This window comes from Echiichthys vipera, assembly GCF_963691815.1.
Source record: "Echiichthys vipera genome assembly, chromosome: 22".
NCBI classification, from domain to species: domain Eukaryota; kingdom Metazoa; phylum Chordata; class Actinopteri; order Perciformes; family Trachinidae; genus Echiichthys; species Echiichthys vipera.
The window spans coordinates 22,196,019-22,214,957 of NC_139847.1; the positions used below are offsets into that span (position 1 = coordinate 22,196,019).

Consider the following 18,939-nt stretch of genomic DNA (forward strand, 5'->3'; position numbering starts at 1 on the left):
TTTTCTTGCAATTCATAGGTTCAAAAGTGTGTGCTTTTAGTTGGGTTACCGGTATATAAACTACTCCTATATAGCCTTCTGATCCAGAATATCACCTATAATGCGAGGGGGCTGAATACGGCACAACACCGTTTCATGTCACAGTCCATCTCATCCCTCCTTACATTTCCAACATTAACAACCAGTAATGCTCTTATATCACAGCAGATATTGTGTATTGCGCTGCGTTTTTTTTTGCAAATGGGAGTTTTTTATACAACATTTATATGTTGAATAAAAAACAGCCACTTACGGTAATATTTACTTTACCATGTAAAACATGCTCAAAATGAGGCGTCACCATGAGACTGTGCTGAGGTTTTACCTGTTTGAACAATGTTTTTATGTTTCATCTTAAGCTGCGCTTCTCCCCCGCGGGGTTGCACTTAAATGAAATAAACTAATAGGCTCCCACTCAAGCAGTTTCCCCTGTGATATTACTGTGATTGCAACAGGACTACATTTAAACTTATGCACTGACCCGAGCAGCAATGTCCTCCCGCACCGTCTCCCTCTCTTTTGCTGCTGCAGCGGTGTAAACCTGCTCAAACACTCCGTATCAGCGCATTAATATTTCCAATTCCAGTTGTAGCGTAGCCCTTCGCTTCCCTGTTGCCATGGTGACTCGTCGAATCAGGGCTCCATTGATGCTGTCTTTTTTTACTTGTGGTGCACGCGCTTAACTCCAGGTCAAACTACTCTGAGTTGATCAACCTAACGCAAATCTGCTGTTCTGGAACCAAAAACTCAGAGTTTTCTATCTCAGAGTAGATCAACTCAGAGTTCAGGGTTAGACTCAGAGTTTTTTTAACCTGCTTTGTGAAACGGACCCCTGGATGTGTTGACAACATTGATGTTGATGTGGATGACTAGCAGCTCCTAGTGTTTACGGAGAGGAGATTGGGGTGTCCGACTAGGCCCGAGAGGAGCACACAGCTAATTCACCAGTGTAAGCGTCCTTTTGACCTCTTCAAAAGACAAAGATAAAGATTAGGCCATTAAAACAATATATGGTTACAGAGATAAGAAATTAGACTTTAGTTTAACACCATTAAATTAACTCAAAAAATTACACCATCATTTATATTTGTAGGTTAAACGGTAAGTTTGATAGAATTTAGCCAAAAATTGTCCGTCTGGAGACACAGATCTGTTCTCTGTGAGAAAATGTCTCCACAAACACAATGATGGAGGTTTGGTTCCTAGTCTGCCCCATTAGAAGAAGTTAGTCCTCCACCAGGCAGTCTTCTGGTCTTCTTTGTAGCACTTTCGACGACGTCCACTCACTTAAACCGCCTCACTCCCAGGTTTACCTGGATAAATTTAGTTTTTTCTTAAGGAAATCGATAAAACCCTACACCTTTTGCTCTATCAGGCGGCTCAACCCCAAACACAACACATTTTCGTTTTAAACTGTGTTTAAAGTAGCCGGCTGGTCAGCTTCAGGTCAGTGGAAGCTGCTCGCGTTCTGCCACCCGGAAGGATCTTAACGTCTGTTGTTTACAAACATTCGGAAATGCCCTATTGGATCAACAAGGAGGTCGCTGTGGTGGTTGTAGGAATTTTACACAATACTTTTCAGAATTTCACACAAATCAAAAGGACCTAACAGAGTATATTTTGCGTAATTCAAATTCTACAGGAGGCTTTCTGGAGTCAGCAGAGTCGTTGGTAGTTTAGTGCGCCAGCAGGCATTTATTAGCAGAATGACATCGGATTCTACAGACGTCTGGAGAAATGTTCTATTCTCTATCTAGAGTAACTGTGAACACACAGTACCCGTGATCAGAGTCAAGAAGTTCTGATATCTATTCTATCTGCTCCAGCATATAAACTTGTTACAAAGGCGTGGTTATGTGTGCGCTTGTGCGTGTATATGTGTATTTCAGAAGTAGCAGTCCTCCAGCCTCCATCTTCCTCCCTGCGCGTAGGAGTAGCCTCTGTATAGCAGGAGTCTTCTTCTTTATCTGTGAAGAAAGCACAACACGTACAGCAATTTCCCTAATCTCAACTAACTTTGCCAGGTGCATATTTGCAACATGGCTAGTTCATTGTCTTTGTGACCTTGACCGACTTACTGTTCCTGTGCTTTTGGAGAAAGCAGAAAAAGATTGAGTCAAAAGTTTGTATGCTTTGCTGTAAGAAGAAAAGCTTGAGCTTGGACTAATAATTATTAATCATTACTAATACACACGTTAACATATGATTATTAATTCTTCAATCATTGATTATCACACTCTTATTAATCATTACTAGTACACATGCTGACACATGATTAATTCAATTCAATTCAATTCAATATCCTCAAAGCAATTTCAGTCAAAAACAACTGGACTGGTTGTTTGTCTAGGAAGACGTTTCACCTCTCATCCAAGAGGCTTCATCAGTTCATGTACGCATCTGACCAGCCTTTAATGGCTTGCGTTGCTAAGCTAATATGGGGTGCTGCAGTGTCACCCATGTTGTACCACTCTGCCTGTTCTGCATTGAGCAGGACTTGTGCTACTACTTTCTTTGATACATATCTACTATGAACTATGGTCACTTCTGTTTTGCACTATTTGGTCTTATTTAATCATATTTATTCACTCCATATTATATTATTACAAAACAAACAAAACAAGAACAACTGCACTATATCATGTGAATATGTATATATGTCTATTTCTATTTCTTCCCTTTTTAAAATTTAACTTTATTGCTTATTTTTGCTATTTTTAATCTTATTTTGTAATATTCTGTTGCTGCTGTGACAAAAGAATTTCCCAGCGTCTGCGGGACATCAAAGGTTTTCTGATTCTGATTCTGATATATACAGTCCAAAGTCGGTGTCCAAGGGGAACCCTCTACTTCCCTAAATCTTTCCTCATACACTTCTTCAGTTTGGGTGCGGTCATAGAGAAGAGTACAGTGGGGAACATCAGGGACCGGTTTATATGGGTGCACTGAGTGAATCCACGGTTTCCATTGTTGATACAGTTTCAAAACATTGGTAATTGGCGGGTCTGGGTATTCTTTCAATTGAGCCCAGTAAACGTTGGCCGACTGTTGCTGCTGATCAGGATCTTCCCCTAGGATCCATTGTCCATTGTTACATCTTGAAGTAATTGTCTCTGAACAGTCTATTTTTACCCTATTAGGGAAATGAACTTGCACCCCCTGTGGGCCACATAGGATAGATGCTTTCAATCTAACTAGGACATCTCTTCCTAGTAGTGAGATTGGGCATTGTGGTGAATATACATAGCTTTGAGGAAACTGGTAACCAACTATTTTAGTGGTGAGGGGTTCTGTGAAAGGGAGTGGCATTGGCTGTCCTCCAAATCCCACAAGGTCTATGGAATATTTGGAGAGCTGTTGACCGAACTGAGGTTGTGTCAGAGTCGAATGTGTTGCTCCTGTATTGACTAAAAAGTTCACTTTTCGTTTGTTCACTTCTCCCCGTAGCAAGGGGGTCAGCCTCTCCCCTTGCCCTTGACCCTGGGCACCCCTGGTATTGGTCTGGATACCAGGTGCCTTGGGGCAACTGGTTACCTGGGGCCAGTTGTGGTTGCTGTGGCACGTGCTGTTGTTGCTGCTGTGGAGGTGGTCCCCCTCTTGGTGGCCCCCTCTGGTTTTGTGGACAGTTTCGTGCCCAATGTCCATGACCTCCACACACGAAACACCCATTGTCCCTAGCCCCCGGTGATCCGCCCCTGCCCCTTCCATAACCTCCTCGAGGATTAAAGCCTCGTCCTCTTCCTCCTCTATAATGTGATTGTGGTGGGCCCCATGGTCCTGGCGGGTTCCATGGTCCTTGGGGAGGGGATCCTGTATAAAATTGGCCTGCAACTGGGGCAACTGGAACTGGGGATTCCCATTGGCGCTGGCTCCTCCTGTTGTTGGCTCATTTGTGCTTGTGTCTTTGCTTTAGCTGCTTGTTTGTGGCTTGTGCCTTCCTCTCTGGCTTTTGCTAACTGTAATTTGGCCAGTTGTATTTTCAAATTCTCTACCTCTGTCTTGCTTGCCTCTTTTCTCTCATCTGCTCTACGCATGTGATGTTGAAGTGTCCTCATCCATATGTGTAGTGGCTCTGGGGTCATCCTCCATCTTTGCCTGCACTTCCTTATCTGTTCCTTTCATAACTGCAGCTTTAAACATTGATCCCTGCAGTGGAGCTGACCCTGGGTTTGTTCCTGACCTTTCCTGACAGTCTTTCCTGCATCTAAATCTAATTGGTCTGTTGTCCCTAATCCGTATTTCTTTCCAATTAATTCTGAGTTCTGTAGGAAATGCTGCTACATTTTTAACACTGTTATCACTTATCGCTCTTTATCACTTATTTAGTTTGTACTTATTTTATTTCAACATGCTGCTAAACTGCACGCTGCGTATTGTTGTATATTGTATAAACCTGCGTTTACCACGATGTCTGTTGCACTCTGTCACACTTGATTGTCACTCTGATCCTTTCCCATCTTTGTATTGAAACTGTTGCACAATAATTTTCCTCGGGATAAATAAAATAATAAATAAAGCTTCTTGAATCTTGAATCTTAATCCTCTCACATCACCTGTGATGGGATACCATGACTCTACTAAGGAGCTTTTCATAAAATCTAATATTTTAAAATTTACGGATATAGTCAAGCTAAAAATCCTTGAAATCTTATTCAGAGCTGTAAAAAATCTTCCTACAGGTATTCAATCTTTATTTAAATTAAGAAACAATTGCTATAATTTAAGAGGACTGCTTCGATTTAAAACAAGAAAAGCAAGAACTAACATTAGACAAAGATGCACGTCCGTTATTGGTGTAAAAATATGGAATGACCTTAATGATAAACTGAAAGTAATTACAACACGACCTATATTTAAAAAGACCTTGAAATCTGAAATAATTAATGCATATGTATAAATGTTATATTTGGAAAAGAGCAAAATAAATAAATGAATAAGAAAAGGGAAATGTTATTCATTTTAATACATGGAAATGAGAAAAAAGCTTATTCAAGCAAATATGAATTTTGATTTTGCAGATTTTGATTTTTGCTTTGTGAGTATGTGTATGTATGTTTACATGTATATTATGTTTTAATGTATATAAAGTAAGTAAATTATTTCATTTATTTAGGTATAAGTAAATATACTTTTAATCAAATATATGTTTAATCATAAGTAAATATGTCAGAACTGTGATGTTAGGGTGGGCTAATAAAATCAAGTTGCTTCAGCCAAATCCTTTCTTTGGTTGAAGTTGTCAAAATATTATGTCACTTTATTTAACATCTGATGTAGAACCAAAAATTAAATTAATTCATTCATTCATGGTGAGCTCTGTGCCTACGGTTAGACCAGCTAATATCTGTAACCATATTCCAGCTCCGTCACTAAGTGGTGGTAGTTGTGCATTCATGTGTTCCTTGTCTGCTAAACTAAATGGTATGTATATCGGTGGTCCTGTCCCTTGTCTTAGTTCCTGGTCCTTCACTTCCGCATTCTGACCATCGTATCTCCTCTTCCTCCCCCTCTGAGCCAGAACTCATCATACTGATTTTTTAGATTCACGTGTTTGTTTTTAAATCCCTCTCTCTTTCTCCCGTGTTTGTCGCTTTTCTAGCTTCTACAGTCATAGTCAGAGTGGTCTGGGTCAGTTAAGTCAGTCTCAGGTTTGGGTTTTCCTGCTTGGTGTCTGTGGATGTTAGTAGGTGTTTTTTCATTAAACGGCAGTTTTGTCCTTGTTACTGCTACCTCTATTTCTCCCTCTAACTTCTTCTCTCATACTGTCTCTCCGAAAGCCCCTCCTTTCTGTTGTGCCCTCTCATGCAATCTCTCTTCTTCATATCGCGCTCCTCTCTGACGCTGTCTCTCCTTCTACTGTTTTTCCTCCTCCCACTGTCTCTCCTCTTCTGTCTACCTCAGCTGCCAGTCCGGCCATATGCAAATCTGCTCTTCGCTCCCCTCTCTTCTCCTATTCCTTCTCCTCCTTCTTTCTCTCATGCCACAGCCTACTCAAACCATTATTTCTATTTCCCACTACTTCTTCACGTGCTCTGTCCTCCTCTAACTGAAGTATTTTTTACCATATTCTCTGGCTCGCTTCACCCGTCCTACTACTCGCTGCCAGTATTCATCCCAACCTAATCCTGGGCCTGTAAATTACCTTTAATATAGCACATCATATTCCCAAAATGTGTAGTTGCATTTTCATGAGAAATCTCTTAAAATTTATTTTTTACGGTTACTTCCTGTTTCTAGGCTTGTGCTTTTATTTTTGATAGAGTGTAACCGGAAAAGAGAAAAAAAAAGAACAACAACTTTACAGTTTTTAAATGTATTGCAAACAGGTCTATCAAAAGTGCAAAAACTTAAGGAAATGTGAACCGCGTTTGTTTAGCACCTGGCTGATAAGGGCACAAGGTTTGTCATCATTTTGTTTCATGTGGTGCTTAATGCTTTATCAAAACGGGATGTCCTTGTGTTGCTTTGCATCGTTTTATACAAGTCTATTTTAAGCTTTTAATTTAATCAGTAACGCTGTTTTGGAGCGATTCAGAGCATCTGTCTTTCTGAAGGAGACAATTATTTCATTACACTGATGCTAGTATTTAATAAATACAGCATTATTTTTGTGTGCATTAACAATCTTTGGAAGTTAAAGCTGCAAACGGACAGTTATAATATCATTTTTTAAGTTAAATATGTTTGTTTATTGCACTCTATTCTGAGTTTGTAATTAAGATAATAGGTTTAAAGGGATATTATATATATATAATTTATTTATATATCATATTCATGATTGTAAATGACAATTCATTTTCTGTAAAAGGTTAAAAACACTATTTTGATAATGTTGAACATGATATTATATAGATGGTAACATTTATTTATTTATTTATTACATATTATTATTGTTTTATTCCATAGCTTTTACTCTTATTGTTCATGGTGTGTTCACGTTGTGTTCAGAGTCTTTAAGGTGTCAAAAGATTTAATGGAGCAACTGTATCATCTATTTTGCCCAAAAATAAACACTTGTGAACCATCAGTTAAAGAGTCCGACCATCAATCAGCCGGGACTCTACAGGGCCTGTCATAGTTATTTCAGCTGTTAAAGTACTATTCACAGGTATTTATTTATTCTTTATTCACACACACTCGTTATCCGGTCAGTGGATCTAGTCCCCAGTGATCCTCCCCTCACTCAAGCTTCTACTCTACCGTGATAGAGCGGAGTGAGACGATATAAATCACTACTTTTAATGACCAAAAGCCGAGTGTCACAGCCCCGTTATTTATGTACCCCCAGATAAGAGAAGACCAGTGGTGAGTTTAATCGTCAGGCTTTTCTGTGATGTCTGCAACAAGCTTCTACTGACAGTGTTTCACCATCAGCGGCTACAGACAGGGTGTATCCACCATCACAGAAACCTACTCACACTTTTATCTGATGGTGTTCTCTATTATCCTCGAAACCTCCCATACAACAATCCCACAAACAAACACAGTTTTTAAGTATTTCTTACACTTTGGTTCCCAGAACCTTTAGGTCCCAGACCTACATTTTTTTCTTTGGTTCCCAGAACCCTTAGGTCCCAGACCTATGGTGGCTTTCTAGGCTCACCTAGGGGCTATCCCCCTGTGGCGCTTTTAGTCCTTAATGCCTAATGTATATTCGAGGGTCTCTACAGCCTCCGGCCTTTCTGCGTTCCCTGAACGTCTTACTGAGCACCGTTTATGCGCCTAGGACCTGTCGGGATTTATGATCCCAACACTCCTTTACCTTTTACTTATACTGATTCCAAATCAGTTTACCAGGCCTTTTTTCAATCGTCAGTCCCCCGGCTAAATTTGGATCAAATTAACCTCTAGGAAACATACTGACTTTCTCCACAAATTTAGATTATAGGCCGAATCACAGTCTTTACTTCTTAAGAAGAATAGGTGACTGCTTACCTTTCTGAGTGGTGGGCGCCCTTGTGGAGAACTTCAGTCGGCCCCAGGAGGTTCACAGTGACTCCGCTTGGTCACCGGTCCAACCTCTGCAGCTCCTTTTACCTTAGCCTCCTTGTTAGAATCACGTCCGGGGTCACCAAGTTTCTCTGTAGGAATTTTACACAATACTTTTCAGAATTTCACACAAATCAAAAGGACCTAGCAGAGTTATATATTGCGTAATTCAAATTCTACAGGAGGCTTCCTGGAGTCAGCAGAGTCGTTGGTAGTTTAGTGCGCCAGCAGGCATTTATTAGCAGAAGAACATCGGATTCTACAGACGTCTGGAGAAATGTTCTAGTCTCTATCTAGAGTAACTGTGAGCACACAGTACCCGTGATTAGAGGCAAGAAGTTCTGATATCTATTCTAACTACTCCAGCATATAAACTTGTTACAAAGGCGTGGTTATGTGTGCACTTGTGCGTGCATGTGTGTATTTTTGAAACAGCCGTCAGGACACCTCCATCTCGACTCCCAGGCGTAGGGGTTCCCTCTGTGTCCACAGGAGTCTTCTTCTTTATCTGTGAAGGATACAAAACACGGACAGCAATTCTCCTAACTCTTACGCTATCTGACAGATTCCTGTTCGAGCGCTGACTAGTTCTTTGTCTTTGTGACCTTGACTTGTTCCTGTGCAGAGAAAGCAGATACAGATTGAATCAAAAGTTCATGTGCTATGCTGGGAACAGAAAAGTTTGAGCTTGAACTTATAATCACTATCACACTTTAAATGATCATACCTAATAATCCCACTTATCACATTCTTATTAATCATTACTAATACACACGCTAACATATGATTATTAATTGAATCATTGATTATCACACTTCTTATTAATCATTACTAATACACATTCTAACACATGATTACTATACTTCACACATTGATTTTTAATTCTTCAACACGTTAACATATGATTATTAATTCTTCAATCATTGATTATCACACTCTTATTAATCATTACTAGTACACATGCTGACACATGATTATTAATTGAATCATTACTAATACACACACTAACACATGATTTTAAATCTTCATGGTGGCTTGGCTGAAACTCAATTACATCTGGTCGAAGTGGAGTTGAACTATCTGGGTTGGTAACATTTGGTTAATGGGAGGTGAGAGGTCATTGCAGTCACTTGAGCTGCTTGACAGAAACAACTTACGTCTCTGTATTTTAGGATGCCAGGTGTGGTGCTTAATACCTGGTCCTTTATAGTTACCAGAGGTACCTCAGACATCCCCTTTGCCTTTCTTTCTATCTCTTCCTCGCTGCCATAATGTAACTGTATTTGACTACCAAAGTTCTTCAACTCCTTGTTGAAAGATGTTGGATCTGATATGTCTCTCCTGCGATTGACCAAAAGGTCAGCTGACCTCCTTAGCGAGTCCCCTACACCAGCTAGAGCACCCTTACCATGCGTAGCCTCAAAAAAGTTCCTTGTAGTGCTCTTGAAGCCCTTCTTGTAGGGCTTGATGCAGACAATGTAAAAGTTTCACTTCTGTTTATATTGCGAGGTATGGAGCCATCAGGGAATGTGGTGCGCTGCTGGGTACTGGTCTCTCACCATATTGAGGATGGGGTCCAGGTGAGCCCAGAAAGCTGCTGGATCGTGTCATCTGCTCGGTGAGATGGTGCAGAAGGAGATGGGGGGCTCACCTGATTGTGTGACCCCCCAACTGACTGGATCCAACACAATGGTTAATAAGTTTAAGAATAACACATTTCTGAAATTCCACTAAATACACTTCTTAAATTTCCTCTTATTTAATTTTTCTTGTAAAACATTTACATGTTAATTACAGTTTTGCCTCAGATAAATATTACGGTATTTTTACGTAATTAACACGATGATTAATAAGTTTAACAGTAATAAAGTATATTTTTTACAAAAAAAAACCTGCAAAAGATAAAGCTTTGGCCCTTATAAATGTTACGGTATTTGTATGTAAATATCACAAAATTGTTAATAAGTTTTACAGTAATAAATCCGATTATTTACAAAACATTTCTGTAAAAATTACAGTTTTTTGCTCTAATAAATTTTACGGTATTTGTACGTAATTTGCACAATTCTTAATAAGTTTAACAGTAATTAAATAGATTTTTTACAACAAAAAAAAAACCTGCAAAGGATACAGCTTTGGCCTTTATAAATGATACGGTATTTATATGTAAATATCACAAAATTGTTAATAAGTTTTACAGTAAGAAATCAGATTTTTTACAAAACATTTCTGTAAAAATGACAGTTCTTTGTTCTTATAAATAATACGGTATTTTTACGTAATTAACAAAATGATTAATAAATTTAACAGTAATAAAGTATAATTTTTACAAAAAAAACCTGCAAAAGATACAGTTTTGGCTCTTATAAATATTACGGTGTTTTTACGTAATTAATACGGTGCAAGATTATTTAACAGTAGATTAATGTATTTTTTTATGGGAAAAAATCTGCAAAAAATACTGTTTTGGCAACTATATATATTTACGGTATTTCACTGTTAGAAAAACTGTAATAAACTCTTTTTCAGTTTACGATCTTTTACTGTCATGGTTTTACAGTATTTCACTGTAAAATCTACGGACATTTTTTACAGTGTACGTCATAGCTTGGCACCTTCTACATTCCTGTTGTGACTACCGAGAGAGTGAACATTGGGAAACTTAGACACCCTGCTAACCTAAACAATCTCATTCCTATTCTCTCCAAATCAAAGTCAACATCGAAGCCTGTCAATAACACCATCAGGATGGGTCTGCTCAACTTAAGTCTCTGAATAACAAATCATTTTTAGTCAACGATTTTAATACCACTTCCAAACTTGATTTTATGTTTTTAACTGAAACATGGCTAGAGCAAAATAACAGTGCAAGCATGTATGTACATCTGGGAAAAGGGGGGGAGGGGTTGCTGCTATATTTAAAAACAATTTCCAGGGGAAACAGATGTCACTTGGTGATTTTACATCATTCGAATACCTGTGTGCTGTTGAAATGCTCTCCCAAAATTCTCCTGTTAATTATTTACAGGCCACCTAAATACTCAGCAAATTTTTTCGATGATTTTACCGAATTATTGTCTAGCATCTCCACTGACTCTGACTGCCTAGTTATAACTGGTGACTTTAATTTTCATATTGACGATTTGAATGACAAGGGTGCAAAGGAACTTTTTACTATTTTAGATACATTTGAACTGTTTCAACATGTGAAAGAGAATACTCATTGTAAAGGACGCACCCTGGACCTGATTATCACAAAAGGTCTCAATGTTTCTGATGTTCTTGTGACTGATCTTTCATTGTCTGATCGATTCTGTGTTTTCTTTAATATTTCTTTAATTCCGGAGACACAAACAGAATCAAAGAATGTCAAAAAGCGCTACATCAGTGAACATGCTAATGTACTCTTTAAAAATGCCATCTCCTCGCTACCACCTCAAAACCCATGCCATGCTGATGATCTTGTAAACAACTTTAATTCCAAAATTGTGAATATCATAGATGTCATTGCACCTGTTACAGTTAAAACGATTTCTGGTAAGCAAAAGGCACCCTGGAGAAAAGCTGCTGTTGTAACAGCCCAGAGAAGAGAGTGCAGGAAGGCTGAACAAATCTGGCGAAATACAAAACCTCATATTCACCATGACATCTATGAAGAGAGGCTCCAGGCCTACAATTTAGTCTTAAACAGTGCTAGTGAAACATTCTTCTCCAATATCATAAACAGCAACACTAATAAGCCCAAAACCCTATTTGCAACTGTCGACAGACTGACCAACCCCCCAACACAAATACCAGCCGAACTCCATTCCACACAGAAATGCAATGATTTTGCATTCTTTTATACTAATAAAATTGAAGGCATCAGACGTGCCATCAATATCTCAAACAAAAAAGTTGGATCACCACCCCGTTTAGGCCAAAATAACACAGCAATGATTGCAAGCTTTAATGCCATAGACTCTAAAACTCTAATGGAAACAGTGACAGATCTAAAGCCAACCACCTGCTGTCTTGATGCTTTACCTACCAACTTCTTTAAGAATGTTTTTGACTGCCTATCAACAGACGTATTGCAAATAGTTAATAACTATTCAATAGGGCATTTCCCAAAGGCCTTCAAAACTGTAGTCATTAAACCTCTTCTAAAAAAGCGGAGCCTAGATGCCTCTATCATCAACAACTACAGACCAATTTCAAATCTACCATTCATAAGTAAAATAATTGAGAAAGTTGTACTCCAACAACTAAATCACTTCTTGGCTTCTACTGGCTGCCACAACAACCTCCAGTCAGGATTTTGACCTTTTCATAGCACCAAAACGGCCCTTATTAAAGTTATAAATGACATCCATCTTAACACAGACTCTGGCAAAACCTCAGTATTAATGCTATTGGACCTCAGTGCTGCATTTGACAGTCGACCACTCAATACTTTTGGACAGGTTGGAAAACTGGGTGGGGCTCTCAGGCACAGTCTTAAACTGGTTCAAGTCATATCTACAAGATAGGAACTATTTTGTTTCCATTGGCGACTTTGTATCAGAACAAACCAACGTAACGTGTGGAGTCCCCCAAGGTTCAATCTTGGGGCCGACTTTTTTTAACATCTATATGCTCCCACTAGGACAAATCATGCAAAATAATAACATTGACCACCATTGCTATGCAGATGACACCCTAATCTATGTAGCGCTATCACCAAATGACTATCGCCCCATAGATCTTCTGTTCCAGTGCATTGAGCAAGTCAAACACTGGATGTGCCAAAATTCCTTCAACTAAATGAGGATAAAACTGAGATAATTGTTTTTGGTGCTAAGAAAGAAAGGATTAAAGTCATCCAACACCTTCAATCACTGTCCCTGAAAACCTCAAATAACGCCAGAAATCTTGGGGTTATTATGGATTCTGATTTACATTGACAGTCACATCAAATCAGTAACAAAATCATCCTACTATCACCTTAAAAATGTAACAAGACTTAGAGGGCTCATGTCAGCTCAAGACTTAGAAAAACTTGTCCATGCCTTCATTACCAGTAGCCTAGACTACTGTAATGGTCTCCTTGCAGGTCTTCCCAAAAAAACTGTCAGGCAGCTACAGCTTGTTCAGAACGCTGCTGCTAGAGTTCTAACAAAGACCAAAAAATGTGAGCACATTACACTAATTCTTAAATCATTAGACTGGCTTCCTGTACGTCAGAGAATCGATTTCAAAATCCTCCTGCTCACATATAAATCACTACATGGTTTAGGGCCGAAGTATATCACTGATATGCTCCCACTACATAAGCCTTCTAGATCACTAATATCCTCTGGGGCCAATCTGTTAGTGGTTCGCAGAGTAAACTCAAATCAAGGGAAAGCATCTTTCAGTCATTATGCAACAAACAGCTGGAATAAACTTCCTGGAGATGTAAGACTCTCACCCAGTCTGACCACTTTTAAAACTAGACTGAAAACTTTTATGTTCACCTTAGCTTTCTGCTAAATCTTTGCACTTTTAACGTCCGCACTGTTTTTATTATTGTCTATGTTTTTATTCTCTTTGTCTTTCTGTAATGCATTTTAATTCATGACATGTGGTGCTGTGAGTCTGCCTTGTGTATGAAAAGTGCTATACAAATAAAGTTGCCTTGCCTAGTATTTAAATTTTTAGGTCTGCCCTCCTAATCTGTCGGTCCAAGTCTGCAATTCTTTGTCAATTAAAAAAAAAAAAATTCAGCAGTTGAATTTTTATAAATGTCTTTGTATGGTACCTGAAATAGGAGGACATACAGTTGCACACAAATGCCACAGAATACTGAACATCCATCTCCCTGTGTCAATCTGTGCTAAAAAAGGATGACAATGTGTTCATTCTTTAGTGTAGGCTAAATTTAACTCTATATTCCACCAGAATGTTAAGAAATGTAAATGGAAAGACAATCAGTAACATATCAAGATGTTCACTCTTTAGGCCTTTCTGGATCCCCCTCTGTAAAGGCAGCAGATACAGTTTCCTCTTTATCCTATATGAGTGATAAGTTTTAGTATATTTAAACTACCATTTGACAAAATCTTTGGAGTATTTCCTACTTACAGTTACAAAGTCTGTTGTGGCGTGAGGGGGTTCCACCAGGCAGATAGCACCATCAGAATCAGTTGGGACAAAAGTAAAAAAAGTCATGAAAGGGAAATAAATATCTTTATGAATAGGCTTAAAATATAAATATATAAACGGGAATCTGCCTTCTTTCTGTTGGCTGAGTAGACGTTTGCATTAGTTTAAATAGGCTTGGTTAATTAACAGAACATGATATATATTAGAAGACATGTATGTGTGTGAAAACAATTATGTTGGGGATAAAACAACTGTACAGTCAAACAGCCACTTAATATTTACACCTTACCTGTTTAAACAATATTTTTATGTTTCATCTTAAGCGGCTGCCAAGTGCGCTTCTCCCCCGCAGGAATGCACCTTTAAATGAAATAAACTAATAGGCTACCACTTAAGCAGTTTCCCCCTATATTATTGTGATTGCAGGACTACATTTAAATGTACGCATTGACCTGAGCAGCAATGTTCTCCCTCACGTCTCCCTCTCTTTTGCTGCTGTAGCGGTGTTACACCTTCGTTGAAAAACGGGCTCAAACTCACCGTATGAGTGCATTAATATTTCCAGTTCCAGTGGTGTGAAAAACGTGAAAAACCCTCTTCTGTTCTGTTCTGAAACCGAAAACTCAGAGTTTCCTATCTCAGAGTAGATCAACTCAGAGTTCAGGGTTAGACTCAGAGCTCGTTGAACCTGCTTTGTGAAACAGACCCCAAGAAAATGTGAATCACTCCATTCTCCCTTGGTACAAACCGATTCAAGGTGCCTTTTTTTTTTTAAAGTGTTCAGCTCAGACAGATGCCACTTTTCTTGTGTGCAGTTAAATGTCAACAGTTCTCTACAAACCCATGTTCATCCAGTGGTCTACCTCAAATGTTTAGCAAAGAAATACTTATTTTATGAATTTTCATTTCAATATAAGAAAAAGTTATCCAAAGGAATCAACTTCTACCCAAATATTTACCAAAAGTAAATCCTTTGTTTTGTGAGTATGATTGTAAATAATATATACATAAAGCTCTCTAATACTGATTGAACAAATGTACAAACATAACTAAAATATACAGTACATGTCAGCTTGTGCATTTAGATATCACTACAAACCTACACATGGTGTCTTATGTTACTGTTTGGAGTGAGCCAAGTTAAAAATAAACGAGACATTAGGGTTATAATAAACAATTACAATAAACAGAAATTAAAGCTGCAAGCAACACTGAACAGGCCCTAGCATTGAAGAGCCCCCCTGCTGGCCAAAAAGTAAAAAAAAAAAAAAACACACAAATGCTTTAATATTTGGCATCATGAAGGAGATTGATCTGTTGAATTCCCTAGAAGTTATGAAAAACACCATACCTGCCTTAAATGACATGAGTTATGAAATCATGGTTCAAGGAATTGACTATTCCTTCACAATTCAGCGTCACACAGTGTTTCCCCTAGGTTTACAGCTTTTTTGGGGGGCAGCATATTTTCTGATGTGCACTCTCTGTCCGCTGGTGTGCATGTGTCATTAAGTGTGTAAATGTGCAACCATGTAGAGACAGAAATGATAGGCCATCGTGTGAATAAGATAAACATAGGGGTGCACTGATTGCAATTTTCTTGGCCGATCCCGGTTGCCAGTTTTGAGTCTAACCTTCCTATACCGACCCCCAAACTACAAAACAAAGTAGTATCAATATTGGTAGAACTTACTTTTTAAAATGTAATAGGTGAGGTTGTCTAAAATTAAAAATAGATCAACAACGCAGAACTGAAAGAAACTTTCAAATAATAAAATAAATAAGCTCAAATAAAAAAAGTATCATTAAATTAATGTCTTGACTTACCTAAATTTCATTATGGGATGCCCTGAGATGTCTCTTAAGATTTGTGGTGTTTTTTCCTGTGATTTTGGGGCTGCATTTCCGTCTTTTTCCACAACACATTCCGTTTTCTTTTCCACGTCTATGTAATGAAAGTGTTTCTTCTTTTTCTCCCAAAGACAATCCCTGCCTGGCCGGCCATCGCCCCCTTTCTCGGTGTCAGACTTTGTTCTCATTTTTCTTTCTTAGTTGTCGTTAACGCCAACCCACTGCAGCTGCATCTTCTGAATCTAAATAATGCCGCATGCGGAGATTGAGGAAGTGACGTCAACCAGACGCGAGACACAGGAAACCAAAAAACTGCTGAATAATAATAATAACATGTATTAACGAGACGAAACAGCATTTTAGCATAGTTTTTATTTTGTAAACCACATTTCATCTCGTTTTTATTTGTCAACAACATTGCATTAAATATTTCATTAAAGTTATCATCACATGACCAGCATTGACCTTGCGTCTCATCTAGTTTTCCTCATGTGATAAAGGTTCGTTGACGACAATATTTCATAAAATTCTTTGACGAAAGCAAGACTAGTTGTTGTTGTCAGAAGCGAAATATCACTTCAACATTAATGGTAGATTTATTAATTTATTTCACAAAGAAAAGCATCTCTGTCACCTGACAGGCGGTCTACCCGGTTTCTGTTGGAATCCGCTAGTCGCAGGTCAAAAGGTGCACCTGAATGCACCATTAAGTCCCATCAGGGCACTGCTGTTCCTTGTTTGTTTACATAACTCACGGAGAAGGCAAACATATTTCCACACCGGTGACTTTAGAGAAGACTACGGCAGAGGCCATGGTGTATGGAAAAGCGCAGCTTCAGGCTAATGCTAAGCTAATGTGATGCTCAAGCTTTGTGCTCCCACTGGTCAGTGTGTCCGCATCTTATTTCTGCCTTACAAGTTTTTCAAACTTTCTGTCTTTTTCTTTTACAGTGTGAATTTTTTTTCGCCGTTTCATGACAACTAGAAATGTTGATGTAAAAAGTATCTCACTGTTTCTGTCCTCATTTGACTTCATTTCAACTGTATGCAGTGAGGTGCGCGTCTTACTCTCTCTCTCTCTCTCTCTCTCTCTCTCTCTCTCTCTCTCTCTCTCTCTCTCTTATTCTCTCTTATTCTCTTTCTCCTGTTTAAAAAAAACGTAATCAATCTGAGGTGCTTGGTGTTGATTCTGTGGCGCAGCGCCACACATCGGTCTACGTATGGGAAACACTGTCACATTAGTGGGAGGATTATACCAAGAAAATATGAAATTAATCTGATAATTTCTCTAGGGGGAGTTTTTTGCATAAAATACATGAAAACCAAACAAGATTCAAGATGACCGACTTTGTGTTGGGCGGAGCTAATGAAAGCTAATGGAAAATATTTCTGAAATGATTAAAGCTATGTGGTTACCAAATTTTGTGAATATGAGAGCAACTTTGTTTCAACTAAAGCCTTCTGGGCATTAGGGGGCGCTATGGAGCCAGCTAAACACACATGGACCAAATCGCTGTATTTAACAATGTTTAGGGGTTTTCATGTGTCTGCCGAGTTTTGTGCGCTTGCGAGTATATCAAGTGCACTAAAAATGTGTTCAAGTGCTCAAAGTAATTAGGGGGCGCTATAGACCGGACGTGCCACACCCAGGTCAAATTATAACATCAAATAAAGAACATAAGAACATGTGTCCACAGTTTCGTGCATTTTTGTGCATCCTAAAGGCCTCAAACGTATTCGTAAAATGAAACTTAATGCTCAAAATCCAAGATGGCCGTTTGCGTAAAAAGGCCGAAGATGGAGATGGAGAGTGTTATTTTGTGTGTGTGTTCTTTGCGTAATCGCTGTAGAGAACTGTTCAATAACGTTTAAATAGTTCGATATTATTGCGTGCGATGTGATTTTTTAAAGGAGCTCATATAGTCCACATAAATCTACATAAATGTAGATGGTGCAGTGACTCTGGTTCGTGCCAACTGACCACATCTATTGCATTGTTATAGGGTTATTGCAAAGTTTAATTAATAGCGCCTATTCATCTGAGAACTGATGACATCTGTGTCTTACAGACCCTGGCTGTGTGCACTGAAGTGTATATGACAATAAAGTAGTGCATCTCAATCTATTTATTTTTTTAATTTTCCACAAGGCCCTTGTAACTCTGTAACTCTTACAAAAGGCATAACAGCATTTCAAGACAAATAATTCCAAAATTGAAAATGTGATGAATAAAGGTGGATAGTGTGGAAGAAAACATGATTGAGAAAGTGAATAACAGGCCGAGGTCACCATGTACTGGGCACTTAGACCAGGGGTCCGTTTCACAAAGCATGTTCAAAAAACTCTGAGTCCAACCCTGAACTGTGAGTTGATAGTTCCAGAACAGCAGATTTGCGTTAGGTTGATCAACTCAGAGTAGTTTGACCTGGAGTTAAGCGCGTGCACCACAAGTATAAAAAGACAGCATCAATGGAGCCCTGATTCGACGAGTCACCATAGCAACGGGGAAGCGGAGCGCTATGCTACCAATGGAACTGTAAATATTAATGCGCTCATACGGAGAGTTTGAGCATGTTTTCGCCGAAAGTGTAACAAACACCGCTGCAGCAGCAAAAGAGAGGGAGACGGTGCGGGAGAACATTACTGCTCGGGTCGGTGTGTAACTTTAAACGTAGTGGCTGGGGCTGTTTTATATGTTGTATAAAAAACTCCCATTTGCAAAAAAACGCAGCGCAACACACAATATCTGCTGGGATGTGAGAGCATGACTTTGGTTGTCAATGTTGGAAATGTAAGAACCGATAAGGCTCTGTATGTAAATGATGGACTGTGACATGAAACGGTGTTGTGCCGTATTCAGCCCCTGCCGTGAAATGCAACCCTCGCATTATAGGTGATATTCTGGATCAGAAGGCTGTTGTTTCCACCTATAGGTGTAGTTTATATACCGGTAAC

General features: G+C 38.9%; 1 protein-coding gene across 1 annotated transcript; it reads right to left on the bottom strand.

The window, feature by feature from the left end:
• Positions 1-1,805: 1,805 nt before the first annotated feature.
• LOC310964464 (uncharacterized protein) lies at positions 1,806-16,170 on the bottom strand. The gene is made up of 2 exons (XM_083937592.1): positions 15,961-16,170; positions 1,806-8,120 (listed from the first exon to the last, which is right to left on the bottom strand). Exon 2 carries the CDS (start codon positions 3,745-3,747, stop codon positions 2,722-2,724), a length of 1,026 nt encoding a protein of 341 aa, XP_083793718.1. The 5' UTR covers positions 3,748-8,120; positions 15,961-16,170; the 3' UTR covers positions 1,806-2,721.
• Between the last annotated feature and the right edge of the window lie 2,769 nt (positions 16,171-18,939).